A 25,490-nucleotide genomic window follows, 5' to 3' on the forward strand; every position below is an offset into this window, starting at 1 on the left:
CAAACTATATTTAATACATAAAAATTATTTTTAAAAATAATTTATCCAAACAAATTTTTTATTATTTATTTTTTAAAATCTATTTTTAAAAAACAATTGCCAAACACCTTCATTTTTTTTATAAAACACTCAAAAACACTTTTTTTGTCCTTAAAACTTAAAAACATGTTTCTAAAACAAGATTAAAAAAAGCATGACCGAGCAGCCCCACAATTTTTTGTGTATAGAAATTTTTTATTTCAAACTTAGAAAACAAAGAATTATTCAAATAAATATTTCATTATTATAAATAAAATAATGAAATTTTGTTGATTCCTTTTATTAAAATTCACCCCAAAGCTAAAAATTAATTTTTTTCCTACTCTATTACATGACCCTAACTACATATTCTATAAATAAAATAAGGGACTTTTTTTTTTTTTGAAGTGTCAATTAATTATAAATTGCACATGTAAAAAACTATCTCATTTCTTGGTATCTTATAAATGATTCTATTATTGTATATTTAAATGTTATTATTATTATTTTCTATCTTGACCAAATTTCTTTTTCCTGAGTTTCATATGATTTTCATTTAAATTTAGTCATGTACTTCAATAGCTTAGATTGCAAATTTTTTGTGACATAGATTTGATCTCATTATAATATTAATAATAAAGTATGATATGAACAAGGTATCATTAATTAGGAGGTCGTGGATGGACATCTTAATTTGGTCATATTGTAATTTTATTTTGTACCTTAATTACAAATTTATATCTTAATTATTTATGTTTTAATTTTATATATTTGTCTTAATTATTTATACACTTGTACTGTCGCTTAAAAAACGGCTCGGATTGACGGTGGAGTATATCAAATTGGTGGCGTAAATTTTTCCTAAAAGGATTTTATTAGTTGTACACGAATGTGGAGTGAGGGGACGCGCGGGAGGAGCGTGGAGGGCGGAGGATAGAGAGATGCTTTGAGCTGCGGAAAGGAGGTGTTGCCACGTGGGACATTACCTGGCAAGCAGGCATTGTAAGGCGGGGCTATGGCGGTCCTTCGTCTCCATTCATCATCATCCACATCATCATCATCACCATCATCATTTTCACCTCACACAGAGAGGCAGACGAAGAAGAAGAGGTAGGGAAACCACATCATCAGAGCCACCGTCTTCTTCTCACCACTTTCTTTCTCCCTACTTTCTCTCTCTATCCTCCTCCGACTGCCTCCACGCCTCTCCATTTTTCAGGTACTTTGATTTTTATTTTTTTCGGATTCCGAATCCAGATCGAGGAATTAGGGTTTGTTTTTCCGAGCTGATTTTTCTTTTCGGTTAGAATTGGGGTTTTTGATTCGTCGCGTTAGGGTTTTGGGTGAAATTTTTTGTTTGTTCGTCTGTTTTTCCGATGGAGAATCGATTGATTTGGAGTGGGAAACTGGGGGGTTGCGGGTGTGCATCGGAGGTGGTGATTGGGGAATTCGTGGGCCGTTGTATGGCTTGAATTCCATACTCATGTGTAATAAAGGAATTGCACGCGTGAGCGACTCTGTTGATCAGAAACAGCACCAGGCTGTGTATTTGATGGATAGCCCTTCTGCGACTCCTAGTTCAGCACATGGGTCGAACGATGAGAACCCTCGTGTGAAGTTTTTGTGTAGTTTTTCTGGTAGTATATTGCCCAGGCCACAGGATGGGAAGCTGAGGTATGTGGGTGGGGAGACGAGAATTGTAAGCGTGCCCCGGGATATTGGTTATGAGGAGCTGATGGGGAAGATGAAGGAGCTTTTTGATATGGCGGCAGTTTTGAAATACCAGCAACCTGATGAGGATCTTGATGCTCTTGTCTCGGTTGTGAACGATGATGACGTGACCAATATGATGGAGGAATATGACAAGTTGGGTTCTGGGGATGGGTTCACTAGGCTTAGGATTTTTCTGTTTTCGCATCCCGACCAAGATGGTGGTTCTTCGCATTTTGTTGATGTTGATGATACTGAGAGGAGGTATGTGGATGCTTTGAATAATTTAAACGATGCTTCGGATTTTAGGAAGCAGCAGGTGGGTGAGTCGCCGACTATGAGTGCAATTGATGATATTCATTTGGCCGAACAGTTCTTTAACTCCATAAGTCTTGAGGGTGGCCTCCATAACCAGAGAAACTGTGAGATGCCTATGTCTCAGTTCAACTTGCATCACCTTACAATTCCTCATATGGGGTCGGGGCAACACCAACCTGTTGCTCAGAGGTATAATGAAATGGAGTCTCAGTGGAACCCTGCCTACTTTTCCCCTAGGCATCACGGACACCATGATGCAAGGCCGCTGGCAGAGTATCCATCTTCACCTTCATCTGCGAGGTTCCGCATGCCATTTGGGGAGTTACCAGATAAATGCATTGATAGACTGCCTGAAGAATACAGTCGGCAGCCAGTGAATCCCCAAGCTCCATATGATCATCAACCACAAGCTTCAGATAATGTTGTATGGCTGCCAACAGGAGCTATATCCAGTGAGAAGGCAGGTTTTCCGGGTAGCATGCTTCATGGCCCCAATGTTTTTGAAGGGAATAGTATCTGTGAGCATTGCCGGATGACTTTCCATAGACATTTAGAGCAACCCAACATGGGGAATGGATTGCCTCCAGTTGCTAATCCATGTGCAGAGTGCCCCCCAGGTAGGGAGTCTTTTTTGTTGAATACAGATGCAAAAATGCAGCATGGAATATATCCAAAAGAGCACAATGATCCTCGATCTCTGTATAATGAAACTCATAATCATGAACGGGGATGGATTCTACAGCATCAGTTGAATCCTCGGGCTGAGGATGCAAGAGCTCAAATCTCTGGAGCTGGAAGGTTGAATGATCCGTACATTGTAGATGGTTCTGGCGTGAATTTTCCAGTTGCACATGGTAATTTGCTGGATAACCATCATGTGTCTTCAAATTATGTCCATCATGAAGACCCACGGTACATTCGAACTGGACCTGAATTGGGGAATGGAGTATTCCATGACCAAGCTGCAGCTGCTGGCCCTGCTATCAATGTTCCTCCTCTGGAAGAGCGTGCTGTTCGCTATGGCAATTTGCCTTATCCTTATGGAGCTGATAATCTTTACCAAGTCTCACACGGACATGTACCTGCACATGCTTTATGGAGAAATGTTCAGAACCCAATGCATGGTGCTCCCTCTTATGAAGCATCCACTTCTACCTGTCAAGCAAGTGGTTCAGTTAATCCAGGACCCATTAGGGGTACACGGGAGGGTAGTCCTAGGTTCTGTGTTGGGTTAGATAATCAAAATCCTTGGGGTGAATCATCACAGAAAATACTAGGTTTTGATGGCTCTGCTCTCCCTGATTATTCTTATGGCCATGCTACAAAATTGAACCCAAACACTCATGGTCAGGAAGGCCAACACCCATTTACTCCAGGTCCTGTTCCATCCCCATCTGACATGTTAAAGTTTGCTGCTCCTATGGAACCATTGCATTTCACAAATTCATCTCCAACTTTAATGGATGATAAGTTTGTTGCTTCAGCCAATTTGAGTTACAATCCAGAATCAAGGAATGATAATAATGTAAATCAAACAGTTATAATGGAGGCTAAACAAGCTTTTAGAGAAGGAAAAGAAGAGATTCACATGGAGAAGGTTGAAGATAATGATATGCCAGTTACCTCCCTTCCAGAGAAAAACAATAATGCAGATAAGAAATGTGAGGTGGCATCTCTGGAGCCTGTCAATTTACCAGCTGAAGATAATGTTTTTAAACCTGTTGTCAACGATTGTGCTCCTCTTGAAGAAGATGCTAAACTGGATGTTAGCAATTTGTCTTTCTTACCAGAGTTGATTGCTTCTGTCAAAAGGGCTGCATTAGAAAGTGCTGAGGAGGTGAAAGCTAAAGTTCAAGAAAATGCTGATGCAGTGCATGCTTCATCAACTAAAGAGGCCTCAAACGAATTGGAGACAGCCGTGAGTTAACTGAACTTTCTTTTCTGAAAGATTGCTCTTTAATATTATGTTTTCTTTTTCTCAAGATATCCTTTGTCCTTTAGAATGCCCTGGGGGATTTGGAGTTGGATTCTGACAATGATAATGTGAATACATTCAAGATTGAGCCAACAAAGGCTGAAGAAGAAGCTCTTTCAAGGGGATTACAGGTTCTCGACCAATATACACCATTATTTTTGTAAAACATCTCTTTGGAAATCACACCTTTATCTCTTCATTATCTCTTCTCCATCTTAGTGTCTTTTTACTATTTCATGCATTTTATTTCCTCTGCCTAACTCGAATTTGTGTTCTTTCTTTAGACAATAAAAAATGATGATCTGGAGGAGATTCGGGAATTAGGTTCTGGTACGTATGGAGCTGTTTACCATGGAAAATGGAAGGGGTCTGATGTAGCAATAAAGAGAATCAAAGCCAGCTGCTTTGCTGGGAGACCATCTGAAAGAGAACGTTTGGTAGTAACTGAATCCTTTTAATTATAATTTCTTGTTTTATCAGCCACTTTTGGTGTCCAAGTGGTGCGATTTTTGCATATGATTGCATTATTTTTCATGTATGTATATAAAGTCGAGAAAGAGATAGTTTCACATATGTAGTAGTATGTGCTGTTATAACAGCAGTCTGCATTTCATGATTAGCACTTAAATTGAAGGCAAGATATTTTGATAGCTTCAAGCTAGTTCCTTACTATCCCAGCATCTTTTTTAACTTTCAAAATGGGATTAAATAAATTATTTTCAGCCTGTATATTTTCATTTTAATCTAATATAGACATGTCTGTTGATGCTCTTTAAATTTGGAAAAAGTTCTGAAATAGTGTTAAACAATTTCTTTTTAGCCAATAGAGGTTGTTTACTTATTTCTGAAAAAGAAAAGAAACAATTTGAGCTGATTACTTATACTAATCTGCTTATACCATGTCTAGATTATATGTTTTGCTAGCATTGAAGTTGGTTTACCTCTGGTGCCATCTGTATACAATATAGGCCTTGTAGGATTTATAGCAGATATGAAAATGTCTTTTTGCATTATTGACTTGGTGCTGAGTGATGCTTATATTAAGGTATTCAAGTTTTGAAGTTTTATGTGTTGGTGTTCCGGAGAAAAGAGGGAAGGTGTGCAATTTGAGTCTGCCAAATGCCGTTAGAAGTGGATGAAATACTTCACATTTAAGGATGAGTATTGTCATGGGAGATGATCTTAGATCCAAGGTCTGGGTGGTGTGTGATGTGAGGAATCCCCTTGAAGGATTGTTCCTCAATTTTGTTTAGCATGGTAGCTCATGAAAAGGCTTGGGTGAATGGGATAGGGTGGGATGTTGGGGCTGCTGGAACTGATATTTTTAAGGAGTTCCAACGTCCAATGATGGGGAGTTGGAGTTGAAATTTTCTTCTGCACTATATACACTCTGAAGTTGTTTCAGGTGGTTGTGGTGATAGATTGGTGTGGAAGATCTTTAGAAATGTTTGCTTCTCTATGAAGCCTTTATGTGAGTCAAATTTAGGGGCCTCCTGTTGCGAATAAGTGTGGGATTCTAAGGTTACATCTATGTTGGATTCTTTGCATAGGAGAGCAGTTTGGAGAAATGATTAGCTTATTGTTGGGTGGGGTTGGACTTATGTGAATTGGTGATGCTTATGTAAACAATGGTGTTGGCTAAACGTATTTTCATGCACTGTGGGAAGGCTTGCTGTTTGTGGACTTTGTTATTTCCTTTGCCTGGGGCTTCTTGGGTGCTTCCCCATACTCATAAGGATATGATGCTCTGCTTACATGGTAGTTTTGTGGGTAAGAGTCATAAGAGGTTAGATGGTTACTTTATGCTTATTTTGTTGTGTTTAGAAAGAGCATATGAATATGATTTTTCAGGGCTTGGAGGATTCTGAATTGGCAATGAAAGAAACTTCCCTCAAATCTTTTTCCATTTGGTCTAGAGATCCTTTGGGTTGCTAGTTTATTTAGGTGATGTTTGAATACATTTCCTAATTTTTTGTTTTTAAAAATAGTCTTATATTAAAGGTATGAATGCTGTTATAAAACATACGTACAAACTTTGTGCACTTGAAAACACTTCTTAAAATTTTTTTGTTATGAGGAAGTAAAAAGTTTTCACTTCCTCAAATTTTTGAAATTTTGTAAACAGTTTTGAAGGACACACAGTAACTTTCTATTTTTTGTACAAGAATTCTTATGTTTATATAGGGGTTTCTATTTTTAAAATTAAAAAAAAAAAGGAAGTGCATCCGAAGGCCACCTTATTTATTTACATTTTTGTAGATTTCATTGATGCCTTGGGTTATTATGCAATTATAGCACCTGCTGTTTTTCCCTGTTGTTTCTTTGGCCTTCAGTGAGCTGTATATAATTTCTATGTATTAGGGTTCAGTCACATTTTGCTAGGCACCTGTTTTTTCCTGTATATAATTGGCATGTGAGTTACTCGGTTGTAGGATCTACCAGTCACTGTCTTGCTGAAAAACTGAAATCCCTTAAAAGGGACCTAAGAAGGTGGAACAAGGAAGTTTTTGGTAACGTTTCTGCTAAAAAAGTCGAGGCTCTTTCTCAAATATAGTTCTGGGATTCAAAGGCTTGTCTTAATCCCCTGTCCTCTGAGGAAGCAGAGGCTCGTTTGGGGGATTTGGAGGAGTATAAGAAGTGTGTTTTAATGGAAGAAACCTTTTGGAGGCAAAAATCCAGGGAGACATGGCTAAAGGAGGGGGATAAGAACACCAAATTCTTTCATAAGATGGCCAATGCCAGGGCGAGAAAGAACCTCTTATCCAAGGTGAACATTAATGGAAACTCCCTTACTAGTGCGGAAGATATCAAGGATGGGGTGTGTAGGGGTTATAGGACTTTGTTAGCGGAAACCGAGGATTAGAGACCAAGGATGGGGAATCTATAGTTTCGTGTTTTGGGATCAGAAAGGGCCAGAAGCTTAGAGGAGCCTTTTTCAGAAAAAGAAGTTTTTGAAACCCTCTACAGCCTCTCTGGAGATAAAACGCCAGGTCCGGATGGGTTCACCATGGCCTTCTGGCAATTCTCCTGGGATTTTACCAAAGCTGAGATTTTGGCCTTTTTTGATGAGTTTTTCCGCCTTGGCACTTTCCAGAGGAGCTTAAATTCCACATTTCTCGTCTTAATCCAAAAAAGGGGGGTGCGAAAGAGCTGAAAGACTTCAGACCAATAAACTTGGTAGGGAGCTTTTACAAATTACTCACCAAAGTCTTGGCTAATAGGCTGAAACAAGCTATTGGGGAGGTGGTTTCAGAGTACCAGCATGCATTCATTCGGAATAGGCAGATTCTGGATGCCGCTCTCATTGCAAACGAGACAGTAGACTCTAGGCTGAAGGTTAACATCCCTGGACTCCTCCTGAAACTAGACATTGAGAAGGCGTTTGATCATATGTCAACTGGGATTGCCTTGTTTCAGTTATGTCCAAGATGGGGTTTGGGTAGAAGTGGATAAATTGGATCAGTTGGTGCATTTCCACAACCAACTTCTCAATTTTAATTAACGGGACCCCTTCAGACTTTTTTCGCAGCACTAGGGGCTTGAGACAAGGGGATCCTTTATCCCCTTATCTCTTCTTATTAGTCATGGAAGTTCTCAGCCAGCTGCTCTTCAGAGCTAGAAGGGGGGGCTTCATTGAGGGGTTTAAGGTGGGAAACAATAACGGAATAGAAAGGGATCTGATTCATCTTCTGTTTGCTGACGACACCCTTTTATTCTGCAAGGCCGACAGTGGGCAGCTGCGTTACTTGAGTTGGGTGCTCTTATGGTTCGAGGCGATCTCAGGGTTAAACGTGAATAGGGATAAAAGTGAGGTGATCCCTGTAGGAAGGGTTGACTATCTGGAGAATATCGTCTCGGTTTTGGGGTGTAGAATTGGGAATCTTCCCTCCTCTTATTTGGGACTTCCCTTGGGTGCTCCTTTCAAATCTCCAAGGGTGTGGGACGTAGTGGAGGAGAGATTCAGAAAGTGCTTGTCCTTATGGAAGAGACAATATCTTTCCAAAGGGGGAAGACTTACCTTGATAAAAAGCACCCTTTCAAGCCTCCCTATTTACCTAATGTCTCTCTTTGTTATTCCGCGGAAGGTGTGTGCAAGAATTGAAAAGATCCAAAGAGACTTCTTGTGGGGCGGTGGCGCTTTAGAAAAGAAACCGCACTTGGTGAATTGGAGCGCGGTTTGTACTGATATGAGACAAGGAGGCTTGGGTATTCGCAGTCTTGTGGCCCTAAACAAAGCCTTACTTGGGAAATGGAACTGGAAATTTTCTATAGAAAGGAATTCTTTGTGGAAACAAGTAATTATAGACAAATATGGGGAAGAAGAGGGAGGTTGGTGTTCTAAAGAAGTGAGGGGTGCCTATGGTGTGGGATTGTGGAAAGCTATCAGAAAAGATTGGGAAATCATTCGCTCAAGATCCCGCTTTATAGTTGGGAATGGGAGGAAGGTCAAATTTTGGAAGGATTTGTGGTGTGAGGACCAAGCTTTGAAGGATGCCTTCCCCAACTTATTTAGATTGGCGGTCAATAAGAATCAATGGGTATGTGATGCTTGGGAAGAGGAAGGAGAGGTGGGAAGCTGAAATCCTTTGTTCTCAAGAAGCTTTAATGATTGGGAAATGGAAGAGGTGGAGGCTTGCTCCAAAAAATACACCCTTTGGTTTTGCATAGTGATGTGGAGGATGCTTTAAGTTGGAAGATTAGTAAGAATGGCTCCTTCTCTGTTAGATCTCTCTACCGATCCCTCACAGCTACCTCTAGTGAACCTTTTCCTTGGAGCATCATTTGGAGATCTTGGGCACCCATGAGAGTTAGTTTTTTTGCTTGGGAAGCGTCTTGGAACCGAATTTTGACTACTGATCAGCTTAAAAGAAGGGGCTGGATACTACCAAATAGATGTTATTTGTGTAAAATGGAAGAGGAAACTAGTGACCACTTGCTCCTATTCTGCAAGAAGGCTACATTGTTATGGAGCTTGCTTTTCTCCCTTTTTGACGTGCAGTGGGTCCTGCACTCCTCAATCAAAAGGAATTTGATAGCTTGGCATGGTGCTTCTGTGAGTAAGGGAAAGGAAAAAAGCTTGGAGGGTTGCTCCCCTTTGTTTAATGTGGACATTATGGAGGGAGAGAAATGAAAGAGTGTTCAATGACAATGAACGTACCGACCAAGCTCTAAAACTCTTTTTTTTGTACACTTTTGTGAATTGGGGTAGGGTATATTTAGAGACTCATTCTTTGTCCTTGTTTGACTTTGTAGAATGGCTTTTGTCTAGATAGAAGAAAGGTTTTTCTTTTTGGCCTAGCTCCTTGGGCGTTGCTTGTATACTTCGTGTGTACTCTTTTCGCCTTTCTAGGCTTTTATAATACATCCTCTTATTTGCCTATAAAAAAAAAAAAAATATAATTGCCATGTGAGATGCATGGGTTGTGCTAGAGGTTTGCCATGACTCAATGTTTGTGCATCATGTACAGATTATAAATTCAACACCAAAAGCTAAGAGTTTAGTGTCTCTCAACAGATTAAATTTCAAGGTCATGTAAAGTCTTTTAGATGTGACACCAACACTGCACATGTCATATGGTGGGATATTGTCATGTAGAGTTTGCTGAGGTGTGAACCTTAAGAATTTGAGACTTATATTTGGTGCATCCTTCTCATTGTACTCTCAACCACTAAGTTGGATATATCTGATGCCGGACATACATATGGTTGACATCTGTGAAGCAATGATACAGAATCAGGGTTTTGTGCACTTGGACGTATATTTCTGTCATGGTGCAACGGGGCATTTTTCTTTTCTTCAATTTTTTTCCTGAAGAACTGGAGAGGATGTGGCTGGGTAACCCCAAAATCTTCTTTGTTTTGGTGATGTTGCTGACACAGGCACTATCAGTGGGGTTTTCTACACCCCCAAACCATTTAAATGAACTCTTCAAGTTAACCTAGAAGACCTATTTAAAGTTTATGGCTTATGTATAATAAATACCCCTACATTTCTTTAACTCTTATTAAATTTCAGTTCATATTTTGACCATTTACATTGTTTTCTAAAAATTAAAACTATTCCTCTTATTTAAAAAGGACATTACAAATGCTTTGCTGTTCTTACTAAATGCTTTGTTCTTAGTAATTATTAGCATATTGCTCCTTTATTTATTTATTTCTTTTAAGCCTCTCTCTCACTGACACATGCACATAAATGCATTTGTATAGATGCATCTCAAACACACTATTCATATTCTTAGTGGGTTCTACATAGTTCAGATTCCTATGTTTGCTTCTTTGCGTTCTGTAAATGCCCTTGATCTGTGTTTGAAGTTTGGATAAGGAATAAAGAAAGAGGCTACAAGCAGAAGAAAATAATTTGAAAGGGAAGTTGAGATTGTTAGTGTGGAAAGGACATTCAAAAAAATATGATTCATCTTCACTCAGAATCCTCTAAGAGGCCCAGAAGAATGTACCACCTCAAGGAGTAGAAAGAATTCATGTTTAAATTTATATAACAAACCAGAAAAGTCTCATTTAAAGAATCTACAAGAGTTTTGAATCTCTTGCTTTATGTCCTTATGCATCTAAATACATTCCTTTTCAAGAGTCTGCAGCCAAGGTTGTCCCTCGTTTCCTTGGCCAGTTGATTAACTCTTTATTTTTTGAAATAAAATAAGGAACTATACTTGTATTTTATTAGATAGAAATAAGTAAAACACTTCGGCTTGGACAACTACCCACCCCCCTCCCGCGGTCCCTTCTCTCTCTCTCTCTCTCTCTCTCATGTTTGGGTGGTGGTGCAGGGATGTCTGTTGTGTGGGCCACTGGGTCTGGAAGTATTTGGCTTTATTTGGGGATCTGTTTTAACATTTTCAGGCTCAAAATTGGTGATGGGTTGCACAAAAATTGGAGTTCATCTACAGTTCAATATGCTCATGCTATACATAAGATGACATGCTCTTGATAGTATTGTCTGTTCTACCTTTTAAAAGTAGTCTCTTGCATATTCTTTTATCATTGTTTAATTAGTGAAAATGATGGTGTAAGATGTAGGTGTCCTTTTAAGTTTTATGCATCGTAAATTTTTAATTCCAATTTTTTATATATATAGCCCACAAATTATGTTAAATCCTGAATCCTTGTTGGACATAATAGTATATAACACACACACACACACACCTTGGTAAGTAAATGTGCGTTGCAGTTGCTCATGTATTAATCTAAAAATATTAATGGACATATGACTAAATTAATTGTTAGCTTCTATCGGTTTTATTTTATTTTTTATTTTTAAATTTTTTTTGGGCCTTGGTAAGTTTGTGGGAACTTGTAAACTTCTGCTGTTGTTGAGTACCAGATATGGCGAGTTTTTTTATTTTTTATTTGCTTACAAACAAGAATGTGCTTAGTTTTTAAGAAAATTACAATTCAGGACAAGGAACTAGAAGTATGTATCCTTGAAGTTCTCATTTGATCTCTTCCATAATGGTTTAATTGTTGAGCCTCATCATGTCATCATCGTTATTTTAGCTACTATTTTAGCTTGTTGACAAATGTGTGTTGAGGAAGTTGAAGTCTCTTGCTGGAGGACACTTTTGTGATCATTCCATGCTGGTGTGGTGCCCCTTAATTTTTCCTTTTCTTTTTTCCTTTTTCCCTTTTTCCATTCATTCTTTGTAAGCCTTGCTAAGGGACTTATCCCTTTTGCTTTTTAATTGGTTTCTCATAAAAGAAAAGGCATATGTATCTGATTGTCATAGACAGGAATGTTTTCAATTGGCAGTGAGTCCATCTTATGTTAGTGCAAATTGTCAGGCCCTTTCTACTTATAGAATTTATTTAGAATTATATTTTGAATATTTTCTTTCTTTCTGGGAAGCAAGCTGATGAGAATAATTTTGCAACTTCAGTGTTCTGCTGTAGTTCATTACCAATTACACTTGCTTCAGTTTGCATTGACTGTTTGTCTATCCATCTTGCCGTTACAGATTGCGGATTTCTGGAAGGAGGCTTTGATATTGAGTTCATTACATCATCCAAATGTCGTTTCCTTTTATGGTATAGTTCGTGATGGCCCTGGTGGCTCTTTAGCAACTGTGACAGAATTCATGGTTAATGGTTCTTTGAAACAATTTTTGCAGAAAAAGGACAGGTAATTGTTTTGATGGTGGTTTACTGAATTGCAGTTTATGAGTCCTTTTAACTTTCTTCTGTTTTAGGATGTAGGCTATAAAGCATATACTTAGAAGTGCTCATTTTTTGCTGAAAAGAAATGAAAAATTTATTTCCTGTGGAATGTGACAATTTTATGCTATTGAACAGGACAATAGATCGTCGGAAGAGACGCATCATAGCTATGGATGCTTCATTTGGAATGGAGTATTTACATGGCAAGAATATTGTACATTTTGACTTAAAATGTGAGAATTTATTAGTAAATATGAGAGATCCACATCGGCCTGTTTGCAAGGTATGTTTGTTATAATTATAAATATTAATTTTTGAGCTTTTCTGCGGCACCTAATCTTGTGAATTATGTTATTCCCTTCCATCATTTGTCCTAGAACTAGGATGCTTGGGGAGAACAATGAAACTTTTGGTGTCGGACTCTTGTTAAGGACATTCTTTAGCAGATTATGTTGCATATTTACTTGCTGTACCTAATAGTAATCATATATATTAAATGGGATTGGATTTGGGAGCTTATCCATTTCATATCTTGTAGATTGGTGACTTGGGTTTATCAAAGGTTAAACAGCATACGTTAGTATCAGGAGGTGTTCGTGGAACACTTCCTTGGATGGCACCAGAGCTTCTTAGTGGGAAAACCAACATGGTAACAGAAAAGGTGGGGATTAATCTTAAATTTGAAAACTTTTAGTGTTGTTAGTATATGATATTTGCCAAGGCCTTCTTCAAGATCTCCAAGTCCTATTCTTTATCTTGTTTCTTACTTGTTTATTTCTTTTTCTGTGTTGTAGATTGATGTATACTCATTTGGAATTGTGATGTGGGAATTGCTTACTGGGGACGAACCTTATGCAGATATGCATTGTGCTTCTATAATTGGTAGGAGCTATATTGAAACATAACTATATGTTCTGTTTCATTTACAACGTAATTTGTTTCTATTCTTCCTGATCTTGATATGCATGTGGTCATTATCATCTAATTATTATAATATTAAGGAAATAGTTGGTTCCAGTTCTCTGCTTCAATCTGCTCAGTCTATCTTGTAGATGTGTTGCTCTGAAAGGAATAAACAGTTCCACCAAGAAATGATGCTTGAACATTTTAGTGGGCATGGGTATTTAGGAAGGAATAAACAGTTCCACCAAGAAATGATGCCTGAACCAAGAAATGATGCCTGAGCATTTTAGTGGGCCTGGGTATTTGGGAAGGAATAAACAGTTCCACCAAGAAATGATGCTTGAACATTTTAGTGGGAATGGGTATATTTGGGAAGGAATAAATAGTTCCACCAAGAAATGAGTTGGTTTAATTAGGATTGGTGATGCAGCTCATTTATTAGTTGGTTTCAGTTCTTCACTTCGATCTCCTTATCTTGTAGATGTGTTGCTTTGAACTTTTTGGAGGGAATGGGTATTTGGGAAGAAATAAACAGTTCCACCAGGAAATGAGTTGGCTTAATTAGGATTGGCCTTGCAGCTTATTTACTAGTATTTCACACAGCCCTTCTCCCCAATTATTTTGGATCATAACCTGAATAATGCTGGGCAAGGAAATTATCCTTTTGTTTACTGGGTGGTGCTGTATGTCATTTTTCTATGTTGGGCAGGGGTGCAAGAGTTGGTATCTAAAATGTGTACTAATGTTGGATTTGAAAAATATCAATAAATTAGGGTTCTTGAACACATTGCATTTGAATAGTATTATTTGTGAACTTAAGATGTTGGAAGAACATAAATTGAATAGATGGTACATATTAAGAATTTGATCATGCATTCCATTTATGTAATTATATTGGATTTGATCCTATTTTGGTCTCTCATGTATAGATCCAAGTGCATATCTCTGTGCATGGACTGCCAACATTTAAGAGGAAATGATTTGTTACCTAAGTCATGGTTGTTCACTTATGAAATTCATGTAATGACTTATGCTTTGGACATGTAATGATATTTTAAATGAGCAGTGTCATAACAAAGCCATGTGGGTTGGAATGACTTGTTTCTGATTGTGGATTCTAATGCATTAAAACTATTCATCTTATGCAACAACTTTAATCCCAACTACCTGTGGTTGGCTACATGGATCCTTTCTTTGCCATAGGACTTCTGTTTGATCTTTGTGAATTGTATGTCTTTTTCATTGCATCTCTTTTTGGACCTTGCATTTAATCCATTGACAAAATCAAACATGTACATGGACCCAACCTCTAAGCCCCCTTTTGTCCATTCTAGAAAGTTACACAAAAACAGGGATTTAAGCTTTTGATCTGATAACTCAACATTTTCTAATGCTCTTCTATTTCTCTCTCTCTCTCTCTCTCTCTCTCTCTCTCTCTCTGTCTCTCGATAGTCCAAAACAATCATAGAAAACCAACATTCCATGCTTGGCTTCTCTTTTTTCCAACGAAATGACCTTTACCATTTCATGTACTTATTCTAAATGATTCAATATATGTTGCAAGACAGTTTTCATATAGACCTGTGCTTATCACTAATGTCATAGGTGTATCTGATTATTCAATTGGATGCCCTTATGAGACGGTGTGTACAATAAACGCTAGTAGGAAAAGTCAAATTTTGAACTTTTCCTTAAAGAAGATCATTATATTATTGATTAAAGGATGCTTTTCGGTAAAGTAAGTTTTAGGAAGTCTCTTTTGTGGCGCTTAGTCAAAAATTTTGTATGCAATTTTTCTTTTTAATTATTATATATTAAAAATGGGTAATCAAATATAAATTAGAAGTGGGTTGAATGATGGGAGAAAAGGGGATGATCTTGTGTGGAGACGAAGTGTATGTGTTGTTGAAGGTGTACCATCGAAACTGGAATGTAATTATTGTTGCAATAGAAGGGAGCTTTATTTGAGTGAAACACATGATTTGGTTAAATAGATGACAAAGAGGGAAGAAAGAGAGACCATGATCTTAAGTGGGAACAGGTACAATTCGGATGATCTGAATAGTAACCTTAAGGATGATAATAAATATAGAATGATTTCTTAATATATTACTTTTTCCTTTTAAATTTATCTTCCCTTCTTATTGAGGGAAGGGCTAGGAACAATGAATTTAAGAGTATAGAAATCTTAACATGAGTATAAGCAAGTGTATGGTTGTAGATGCTTGTCGTTTCTTTTTTAGTATATTAGTTGGAGATTTGTCTCAAGTTTGGAATATCAAACTATAGTTAAAAAGTTAAGTTTATTTTTTGGATTTTTTTTATGAATCCATGTTATTTGTCATATGTTGTTAAGTTGGTTTCATGAGAACTCTAATGTCCAATGCTACATGTGTGGTATTATAGGTTTTATTTATCTATTTTTCCCTTAGTATCTTTTATGATGTTGGTTAAAAATTGTTATACTTAATTTTTTCTGTATGTATGTACTCCTTATTTATGTGCCTATCCTTGTCTATCTATTTCCCAATGTACAGAAACACAATATGGTTTACAATATGACAACTGGATACAAGTCCTTATATTTGATGCAAATGCAAGAGAATCAAGGCTTTGTTAGTCATCTTGAGAGCTCTTGTAATGTATCTATGGACAGTATCAGTACTTGATCTTACTGTTTAGCAGAGTTTTTGTTTGGTTATGTGGCTAAGATGAGCTCCTATATTCACTTGAGATTTTTTTTTTTTTTAATTATCATTCAGGTTTTAGTTGTTTTTCTTTAAGAACTGTATTTTTTCCTTGTTATCTTTTATTTGTAGGGCTGCTATATAATGTTTCCATAAGCAACCAGCCATTGTCTTTGGTTTTCTAACCTCTAGAACCCCATTTTTGTCCCTTCTTCCTTTGACTTTTACCAAAACATCCCAAAGCCTAAACTAGTTGCTATCCAAAATTTCAGTTGCCCATTTGGAAGTTTCCTCAATACTTGTACTTCATGTGTGAGAACTAAATCCATAATCCAACTTCACAACCATAGACCCATCTATTATCCGGAGTATGTTTTACTTGACATTTCAGGAATTATTATTTTGGGCCCTCTACCAACGTGATTAGGGATTTGTATCTTGAATTAATCAAGTGAATGCAAGTGTAGGATTTATCAAAAAAAAAAAAAAAAGTGAATGCAAGTGTAGGAACCATCAAATCTATTCTTTGACCTTGAGCATGACATATACTCATCCACATATCCAAGCACAAATCGGTATCACAACCAATTCTTGGATATCTTTTAAACATATTAGAGTAGATCTTTATCAAAAAGAGATCATCTAGTTAGCTGGGATGTAGTGTGTAAGCCGAAGACAAAAGGGGGATTGGGATTTGGAAAGATTTCTATAAGGAATTTCGCTCTCTTAGGGAAGTGGTTGTGGGGATATCCTAGGGAGGGTTCAGCTCTGTGGCATCAGGTTATTTTAAGCATTTATGGATCACACTCCAATGGTTGGGATGTCAACAATATAGTCAGATGGTCACATCGTTGTCCTTGGAAGGCCATTGCACAAGTCTTCCAAGAGTTTTCCAAGTTTACTCGGTTTGTGGTAGGAGACGGGATAGAATTTGGTTCTGGGAAGACTTGTGGTGGGGGGACCAACCTTTGGGGGTCCAATATCCAAGACTACTTATTGTAGTCACGGATAAAAATACTCCTATTTCTTCAATTCTTGGATCTACTCGCCCATTCTCTTGGAACTTTAACTTTTGTCGAAATCTTTCCGATTCTGAGATAGAAGATTTAGAAGGCCTCATGCGGTCTCTTGATCGTCTACATATATCACCTTCGGTTCCAGATATGAGATCCTGGTCTTTGTCTCATTTAGGACTTTTTACAGTCAAATCTTTCTTTCTTGCCTTATCTCAATTTTCTGATTCGCCTCTAGTTTTCCCTACTAAGTTCGTCTGGAATTCTCAAGTCCCCTTCAAAGTCAAGTCCTTTGTCTGGTTGGTGGTTCACAAGAAGGTTAATACTAATGACTTGCTACAGTTGAGAAGACCCTACAAAGCACTTAGTCCCGACATTTGTAAGTTGTGCATGAAACATGGAAAAACAGTAGATCATCTTTTTTTCCATTGCTCTTTGACGATGGGGTTGTGGCACAGATTATTTCAATTAGCAAAGACGGATTGGGTCCCCCCAAGGAGCATCTCTGACATGTTATCTATTAATTTTAATGGTTTTGGATCTTCTAAGAGAGGGGTTGTTTTATGGCAAGATGCATGCATCGCTATAATGTGGGTGGTGTGGCGGGAAAGAAATGCAAGGATTTTTGAGGATAAAACAAGGAATTCAAAGAATTTTTGGGATTCTATTCGTTTCCTAGTTTCTCTTTGGGCTTTTTGTTCTAAGGTTTTTAAGGGGATTCCTCTTAACGTGTTACAACTTGATTGGTTAGCGGTGTGTAATCCTAATGGGTTGGTCTAACTAGAGTAATTGCTTGTTTTTTCTTTGTATTTTCTTATATTTGATTCATTGTAGTTTTGTTTTTCTCTGGTGGGAGGATTCCTCATCCTTCTCTTGTACTTCCTTTTTATCAATATATTCCTTCGTCGTTTCCTATAAAAAAAAAATAAAAAAAAGAATCCAATCAACATTTGAATTTTGAAGTATTATTATTTATTTATTTATTTTTTATAATTGAGGAATCTTCCATGGCCAAGCTCTTAGGACTCTCCATGGGGACCCAAACCTCGGGGTGCTAACCACCCTGCAACAACCAGCACCGGGTAAATTCAGGGTATCATCAGTAGCAGGATTCGAACTTAGGTCCATATGCCACTTATTGTGACCACACTGAATTTTGAAGTATTATTGGTGACTGTGATTTCTGGTTTGCCTTAATTCTAAAGGGAATGTTCGCTCATCTATCTCATGGTACCCTATGACATCATCGTTCCTTTGTGAACACCCATGACATTTCGAAGAATATGCAACACGAGAAGTAATGTCGTTTTTTTAATTATCAAACAAAGGAGCATGAAAATTTAAAAAAATACTTTGTACAAAGGAAACCTGACTCAGAATCTACTTAAAATTCCTAGGAATCTAGGATATACTTAAAGAGCATATACTGACCAAAGGTTTTGCAACAGTATTCGCATTATGTTTTTCCTCTTAAATGATTCATGGGAGGGCTTGTGATTCGCTAGATTTATATTCAACAGGAAAATTATGAGCTTCACCCATGACACCTAAGTTTTACCTATAAAATTTATTAACTACATGTATGATGATAGAACACATACATAATATCCTTACTTGCCTTCCCATATCATAGGTTGATGATTCATGAAATAGTATCTAACATAATCTTTGCGTTTGCTCTTATGGGAGTGAGGTGGGTAGGTGTTGCCCATGAAGTAATGGTCACTCTGAAACATGTAGGACATTCAATTAATATCTCCAATTGCCTTTCATCCTCAAGATCATCTTGACATTTCAACGTTGAAGTTAATGCTTTAGTTATATAATACCTTTCGTTTTGATATTTTCTGAATTAGGATTGGGGAAACTTATACATCTTGAGGAGATTGATTTTGAATAATTTCTCCTTTTAGAAGGGTGTGATTTTTGATACAGCGTATTTCTAAACTTCAAGTTGTGTATGTATGAGACTGAAATAGAAAGGGACCAAAACCTAATAAAGTAGTTGGCAATCACGGTAACCTGGGTGTTAGTACACAATCTCTAATTCATTTGTTTGTTTCTGTTTCTTTCCTCTTCTTTTATAGGAGGAATCGTGAACAACACATTGCGTCCACAAATTCCAAGATGGTGCGAACCCGAATGGAAATATTTGATGGAGAGTTGCTGGGCTTCCGATCCAGCAGAGAGGCCATCATTCTCAGAAATCTCTCAAAAGCTGAGGAATATGGCTGATGCCCCAATTACAAAATAATGCTGGACTTGCAACCGGTTTGTTTGCCTACCCTGTACAGTAGCAACTATTGGGCCCAAAAGTGAAATAAGAAATCTAGATTTTGCTTTTTATAGTCACCTAATGGTTCCCTGTGTATGCACAGGCTAATAATGCAACACTATGCCTTCGTCCATCTTGAATGAAATGAAACTTTTATAGTACTCCCATGAAATGATATTTGTTCTTTATAGAGTGCACTTATATATGCACTCCAAAACTCTGAACTGCATTACAGTAGGGAAAATTACCTAATGCGACAAGAAGAGCTGCAAGGCACAACTGAGATGTGAGTTTTTCCAATTTATATCACTCTTTTAGAATCTTCTGTTCATTGAAAATAGTCGGATATGAAACGTTTTTAACTTTCCTTTGCAGGTCCATTATTTTGAACATGATTAGGATGGTGGCACCAATCTTAACAACATGGGTGCTTTCTATATACTCTATTATATGTCCTCGAGGAGAAACCAAGCTACCATGGAAGGATGTGTATATAAATTTATTCTAATAGAGTGTTCTAAACTTCATCTTCAGAGGATAATGATATGCATTATGCTCTATAACTATGGATGAAACTTGGAACTTGGAACTTGGATTCATGAGATATTCTTTGTTGATTCTTCACTTATATTTTTATAATATACCTAGGGTTTTTCATTCATCATTAACTCTCTCTCTAGTAGCTGTAAGATGTATAATGATATTTTTGTAGTAAGAAGCCTGTTTTCTTATCTATTAGGATTCTTCCACCGTCTTTGTCCTAACAGATTCATACTGGAGTCTGAAGTTACGCTGTAAATCTATTATATTGTGTGTTGATTGATTAAATATCAGAGTATAGATCTGGGATGATGGAAATGAACGAAAGGATATCAGCCCTTTGTGTTTTCCTTTTTTGGGTTTGAGCTTCTTTGCTAAGTTTTCAGGGTCTTTTTATGGTTTGTTTGTAAGGTTTTTGGTGCAAAACCCCGAAATGAGAGCATCTACCAAACCCCAGGAAGGGCTTCTTTCTCCAGTTTGTCTCAGTTCTGATTCACTGCTGCTTCATTCTGTGTATTGTACAGGGTGTTGATTAACCTTTTATACCTAGCTGTACAATAATGGTGGATAGGAAAATTGATTGTTTATGAAAAATTTATAATTTTTTAAATTTGATTGTCTATGAAAAATTTGAGAGAAAGGAAATTAAATTATTGAAGAAATAGTTTTTTAAACTTTTTTTTATTTTTAACAAGAGGAAATTATTTTCTTCTTTTTATCCTTAATATGTATAAGATATATATTTATTTTTTTGAAAAATTCTTTTGGAGACAAACGTGGCTTGAAGGAAAGAGGAAGGGGAAGAAATTCAAATATTTTTCTTTGGTTGGTTGTGAATATTTGGATAAAGGAAAATTAATATTTTATTTATTGTTTTGCAAACTAAAAATCAAACTTGAACTTTAGAGTGGTATTATGTTTACTCTTTGAACTGATAGATAGGTCAAGTCTTCCTCTTAAATTTTATCGAGTCAACAATTTAACTGTATTGTTCCTAACTCAAATGATGACCCGGATCGAACGGTTTGATTGACCGATCTAGTTTGATTTTTAAAACATTAGTTTTATTTGTGCTCTTATTTCTTTTCATGTTTTTCCTTAAATTTTTTTGTGATTGTAGGGAAATACAAGAAAAAAAAAAAAACTACAATTATCATTAAAAATTTAAAAAGAAAATTACACTTTTACCAATGTGAAATTCATAAAAAAAAAATAAATCAGAAGCCAATAAATGGAGATAAAAAGTAATTTAATTTTTTTTTAAAAAAAATGAAAAATTGACATTTAAACTTTTTACCTAAAATATAAAGGAATTAACACATAGTATGAAAGAGTGATTTCAAGATTGAGAATATTGGGTGATTATGGTAGGCCCCAATAGCCAGTTGACTTGATTCTCCGATAAGGGTATAAACCCATTGATTTTAATTATATATATATATAATGGGGTGACACCAACTCTATTAAGGTCAATTTCTATGACGCCAATCGACAATACCTAATACGCGCCTTTGACCTACGTTTTAAGGTCAATCTTCCCACGTGCCAGGTCACTCCTTACACGTGTAAACCTCGATGTATATTTCTAATCTTTGGGTTTGGTAAATCAGAGATCCCAATTTTTAAAAGTGGACTTTCCCAAATGTCTTCAATCTTATGGAAGCAGTTGAGTTGAGGGGCATAATTTTATGTAAATAAATAGGTGTAGCCTCCTTTTTATATTTAAATCAAAGTACCTTTTAGATGTGAGTAATCAAGTACACGTTTTACTACTTTTGAGGCTGCAATTTGGTTTGTTAATTGCGGTTTTGAGGGATTTTTTTTTTATTTTTTTTTATTTTTGTATTTTGATATAAATTAATAATCTTTTTCTTTCTTAACTTTTCCACCTAGACCAAAAATAATAATAATAATTTGTATTCTTTTTCTTTCACAACCTTTTATTCATACATGTCTCAAAATGCCATTCACCCCAAAAAAACATAAAAACTCCAAATTTGTTTGGAAGGTTGTAAGAAAAATATTGGGAGAAAGAAAAAAAAAGAAAAAATATATTTAAACTTAATAAATCTTTCTCAAATATTCTTCTAATTTATTTTTATTTTTTTCCTATTCTATATAAGGAATAAATTTCTATAATAAATCTACTCAAATGGTCTCCCAATTTTTTTTTTTCTATTTAATATGTAGAGAATGAATTTATAATTTTTTTTTCATGGTAAATCAAACAAGAAATGTAGAATTTTATTTTATTATTTATTTAGCATATTTCCAATATTTTTTTTGATCTAGAAAAGGTCCTTAAAGAATTGCATTTGGGCATAATTGAGCCCCCAACAGTGGTCTTTCCAAGGAGGCATGTCCTCCATAAAGATGAATCAAACTAATTGTGATAAGAGCAAAGTCAATTCCTTGGATGCTAAAAGGTTGCAGGGTTGTTAGTAAAAAAAATTTAAAAAGAGAGATGGGTTGACAAATGTTAGATAACTTGGAGAAGGGGTTGAGGCCACATTGAGCTCAGCAACTGCGTCTGTTAGTAGCATATTTGTTGATTATTTTACGTAAAAGGCACCTTCAATCCAAATTAATCAAAAAGTCATTATTTTTTGTCTTTTTTCAAGCAACTTCGCATATCATTAACATATGATGATACATAATCCATGAGACTATATTTCATGTTTGTCAACCCTAGTGACGAATGATACATGATCTTATAGTAATCTTTGATGACAATATTTACAACTAACATTCCATTCGGCATATAGTATCATGCAACCAATTAAGCTCTTAGAAATAAGTCCCTCCCATAAGTATACTCTATAAAGTGTTCATTGTTAATTTAAAATAAGGTTGAAAATTTAAGTTGGAACTTGCTAACATGGGTTGTTTCAGATATGTGGCACTTGTAGATAAGATTAATTATGGAGGTTGATTGTGTTGGGAGACTTGTAACCATTATGGGACTTTTTTTTGCAATGTTTTTGAAAATTGTTATCAAAAAATTCTTTTAAAGAGTTCTTAATTGCTTTCATAAATACAATTTTGTTAGGAATTTTGGCTTCTTTTTTTTTTTTTTTAATTTTTTTTTCATAATGGTACTTTATGTTTATGTATAATGCAAAAGTTCTCAAAATATTCTCTATATTTTTAATTGTTTATCAAAATATTATACAAAAATTCTTGAAAACACTTCAAATTAATTTTAAACTAACTTTTTTGTGTTTAAAAATTAGAAACATGTTTTCAAGAACAGTTTTGAGTAGATTCTTTATCTTTTTTTTTTTTTTTTTTTTAAGTTTAGAGCAAGGTTATAGATTAGGATTAAAGGTCATTGTCAGTACTGTGTTGAAACTAAGAATTGATCGTTTAAAGATGTGTATGTTGGTTTTGGAAGCCTTGCGGAAACAATTTAAGAAAATTTAGGCCTTAATTGAACTCTTAATTATGAAACAATAAGAATCATGTGACTAAGAAGGAAAGGGGGTGGAAAACATATTTAAAGCTTAATTTATTGAAGCTCATAAGGAGAGGTTGAGTAGATGTTCTACCTCTAACTTTAAGAGCTTTCAACCCATGATCCATGGAAAAGAGGGAGACCGTAATCATCGGATGCACATGGTAAAGTTATCAAATTCTTTTCTTTATTGAGATTCTTAATTTGAGTATTTAATAACTTACATTTTTAGGTTAAATTAATAATTTAATAGCTACGTTATCAAATCCTTAGATTCACCAGAGCTTAGGTTTTAGGCTGACCGTGATTTATATTCCTATATATTAAATAATTGATGATTCAAAGAAAATAGCATGTGAACGGAAAATACTTATGTTACTTATAATTATGAGTTTGTTGATCCCTGACAAAGAGGGAGATGTAGCAAATAAGGTTTGCAGGAACCAATTACCTCACACTGAAATTGAAGTAAAGTAATGTAGAGGCGGGAAAATCTCTCCTACGTGTGACAATATTATTTTTAAAACCCATAACAAATTATGCATAGTGTAAGCACTACCATGCATCTTAAGAAAAAAATGTATCCACACCATGGAATATAAAAGAAAACCATATAACTATTGTTAATAAACCACGTATACACACAAATGGAAAATAAAGAAAAAAAACAAGATTTTTATGTGATTCGACGATCAATGTATCCTTACATCTATGGAGTGCACTAACACTCAACAATCCACTAATAAAAGCGAATAAAAAGAGTTATAATAATAAAACTTTCGGTTATTGCTATACTTTCTAAAAAATAAAAATTTAAACAAAAAATGTTTAAATATATAATAGAGATAAACTCGTCAATTATCATAAAAAAAAAAAAAAAAAATTCTTCAAAGAACACTGTCCCCTTCAACCTCTACGAGCTAATTGAGTAGCTTGATACCTACGAGCTTAGTAGGGAGCTCGACCCCTACGAGTTGATCAGGCGACTCGGACACTTATTTGTTAAGGGGAAACTGATTCAATTCGGAGTTGTTGATGTCTATAGCGATTAATCATAAAAGAAAAATTCTGATTCAGTTCAATTCGATTAAACTTCCTTCTTATTAATATGGAAGTTCTTTTTAGATACAAGGAAATGATTCAATTCCAAAGCCAAATATCGTAGTTTTCAAAAGAGCAATCGAAAAGACTTTGGAGCATCCTGAGGGTTTAGGCACTACAAGAAAACTTATTTTTCCTGACAAAAATTTAGGGGCGAATTGTAATTTTGTCGCTAAAAGGAACTTTTACCAATGAAATTTTAGATATCGTTGCTAATGTCAAATTTCTGAAAACTTTTGGTAACGAATTTGAATTTTTCGTCGCCAAAAGACATGGCGGGAAAATTTGGCGGCTTTTTTTTGGCGCAAACGTTATTGTGATGAAAAAAAAACTATTTGCCAACGAAAATATTTGTTACTAAATACAATTTTTTTGTGACGAAAATAATTTCCTTACTAAAAGTTACAAATTTTTATCCATATTTGCTTACAAAATGGTTTCATCAGTAAATATATTATTTTCTGACAAAATGAGTAATTTTGTCACTGAATAGTGTTGCTAAATTGTAATAGTAATAAGTCATATTGACAAATAGATAAAAGGTTTATGCTATAAAATAATATAATACGTATTTTTTGAGACTTGATATTTAAATTATAATATTTTATTTATATATATAATAATAATACTAATTAAAGATTCATAAAATTAAATACTAGAATATAGATTTATAGAAATTTAAATGTTTTTTTATGTAATAATAGTATTGTTATGAAATAATAAAAAGGTAAATTATTTAAGCAATTAATTTTTATAGTGTAATATATATGTTATATTTTTTTTATATAGATAATAACAAATAATCCAAGATATAATATAAATTTATTTAAATTTCAATATTATTATATGATGTTAACCAAACATAAATAATTTTAAATCTTTTTTATTATACAATGTAAAAGTTATTTTTGCAAGTTTAATATAGTAGTATTGAACTTAAATTAGCTATGAATAAGTAATGATCCTCTAATTTGTTCTCATTCAAAATCATGTCGTCTAAAGTAAATTTATACTAATATTTAACTACCTAGTTTAAATTAATAGATTTTTATAATTATTACTTGGTTTTTAAATAGTTTTTCATAATTGAAATTATCAAATAAATTACCTAATGTCTATAAAGACATTATATTTGCATAGAATTTCAAATAATACTTGTGTGTATAAAAAATATCATATATTATCAATACATATATGATTGCAATTAAATATTATATGATATGATATATGGCATTATATGCCTAACTACTATAATATTAATAACAAAATAAAAAATGTGTCATATATATATATATATACACACACATATTATAATGGGTATATG

At 35.1% G+C, this 25,490-nt stretch overlaps 1 protein-coding gene across 4 annotated transcripts; it reads left to right on the forward strand.

Moving 5' to 3' along the window:
- The first annotated feature begins 1,002 nt into the window (after positions 1-1,002).
- On the forward strand, positions 1,003-19,732 carry LOC100266729 (uncharacterized). 4 transcript variants are annotated; one of them, XR_009466928.1, is made up of 10 exons: positions 1,007-3,964; positions 4,048-4,152; positions 4,306-4,458; positions 11,995-12,158; positions 12,329-12,476; positions 12,732-12,854; positions 12,988-13,075; positions 18,884-19,067; positions 19,175-19,357; positions 19,447-19,732. XR_009466928.1 is itself a non-coding variant. In XM_059740778.1 (8 exons), exons 1-8 carry the CDS (start codon positions 1,502-1,504, stop codon positions 19,048-19,050), a joined length of 3,411 nt encoding a protein of 1,136 aa, XP_059596761.1. In that variant the 5' UTR covers positions 1,008-1,501; the 3' UTR covers positions 19,051-19,732. The 4 variants fall into 4 exon arrangements, 1 of the variants encoding a protein (XP_059596761.1); XR_009466927.1 differs by having other exon boundaries at positions 1,008-3,964; positions 18,884-19,357; XR_009466929.1 differs by lacking the exon at positions 4,048-4,152 and having other exon boundaries at positions 1,003-3,964; positions 18,884-19,357.
- The last annotated feature ends 5,758 nt before the right edge of the window (positions 19,733-25,490 follow it).

This window comes from Vitis vinifera, chromosome 11, assembly GCF_030704535.1.
Source record: "Vitis vinifera cultivar Pinot Noir 40024 chromosome 11, ASM3070453v1".
Classification (NCBI taxonomy): domain Eukaryota; kingdom Viridiplantae; phylum Streptophyta; class Magnoliopsida; order Vitales; family Vitaceae; genus Vitis; species Vitis vinifera.

Excerpts from the sequence above, each read along its gene's own strand:
- LOC100266729 (XM_059740778.1), top strand. The coding sequence starts at position 1,502 with ATGTGTAATAAAGGAATTGCACGCGTGAGCGACTCTGTTGATCAGAAA. Across the intron at positions 3,965-4,047 it reads CAAACGAATTGGAGACAGCC|AATGCCCTGGGGGATTTGGA; the intron begins GTGAGTTAACTG and ends TTTGTCCTTTAG. Across the intron at positions 12,855-12,987 it reads CCAACATGGTAACAGAAAAG|ATTGATGTATACTCATTTGG; the intron begins GTGGGGATTAAT and ends TCTGTGTTGTAG.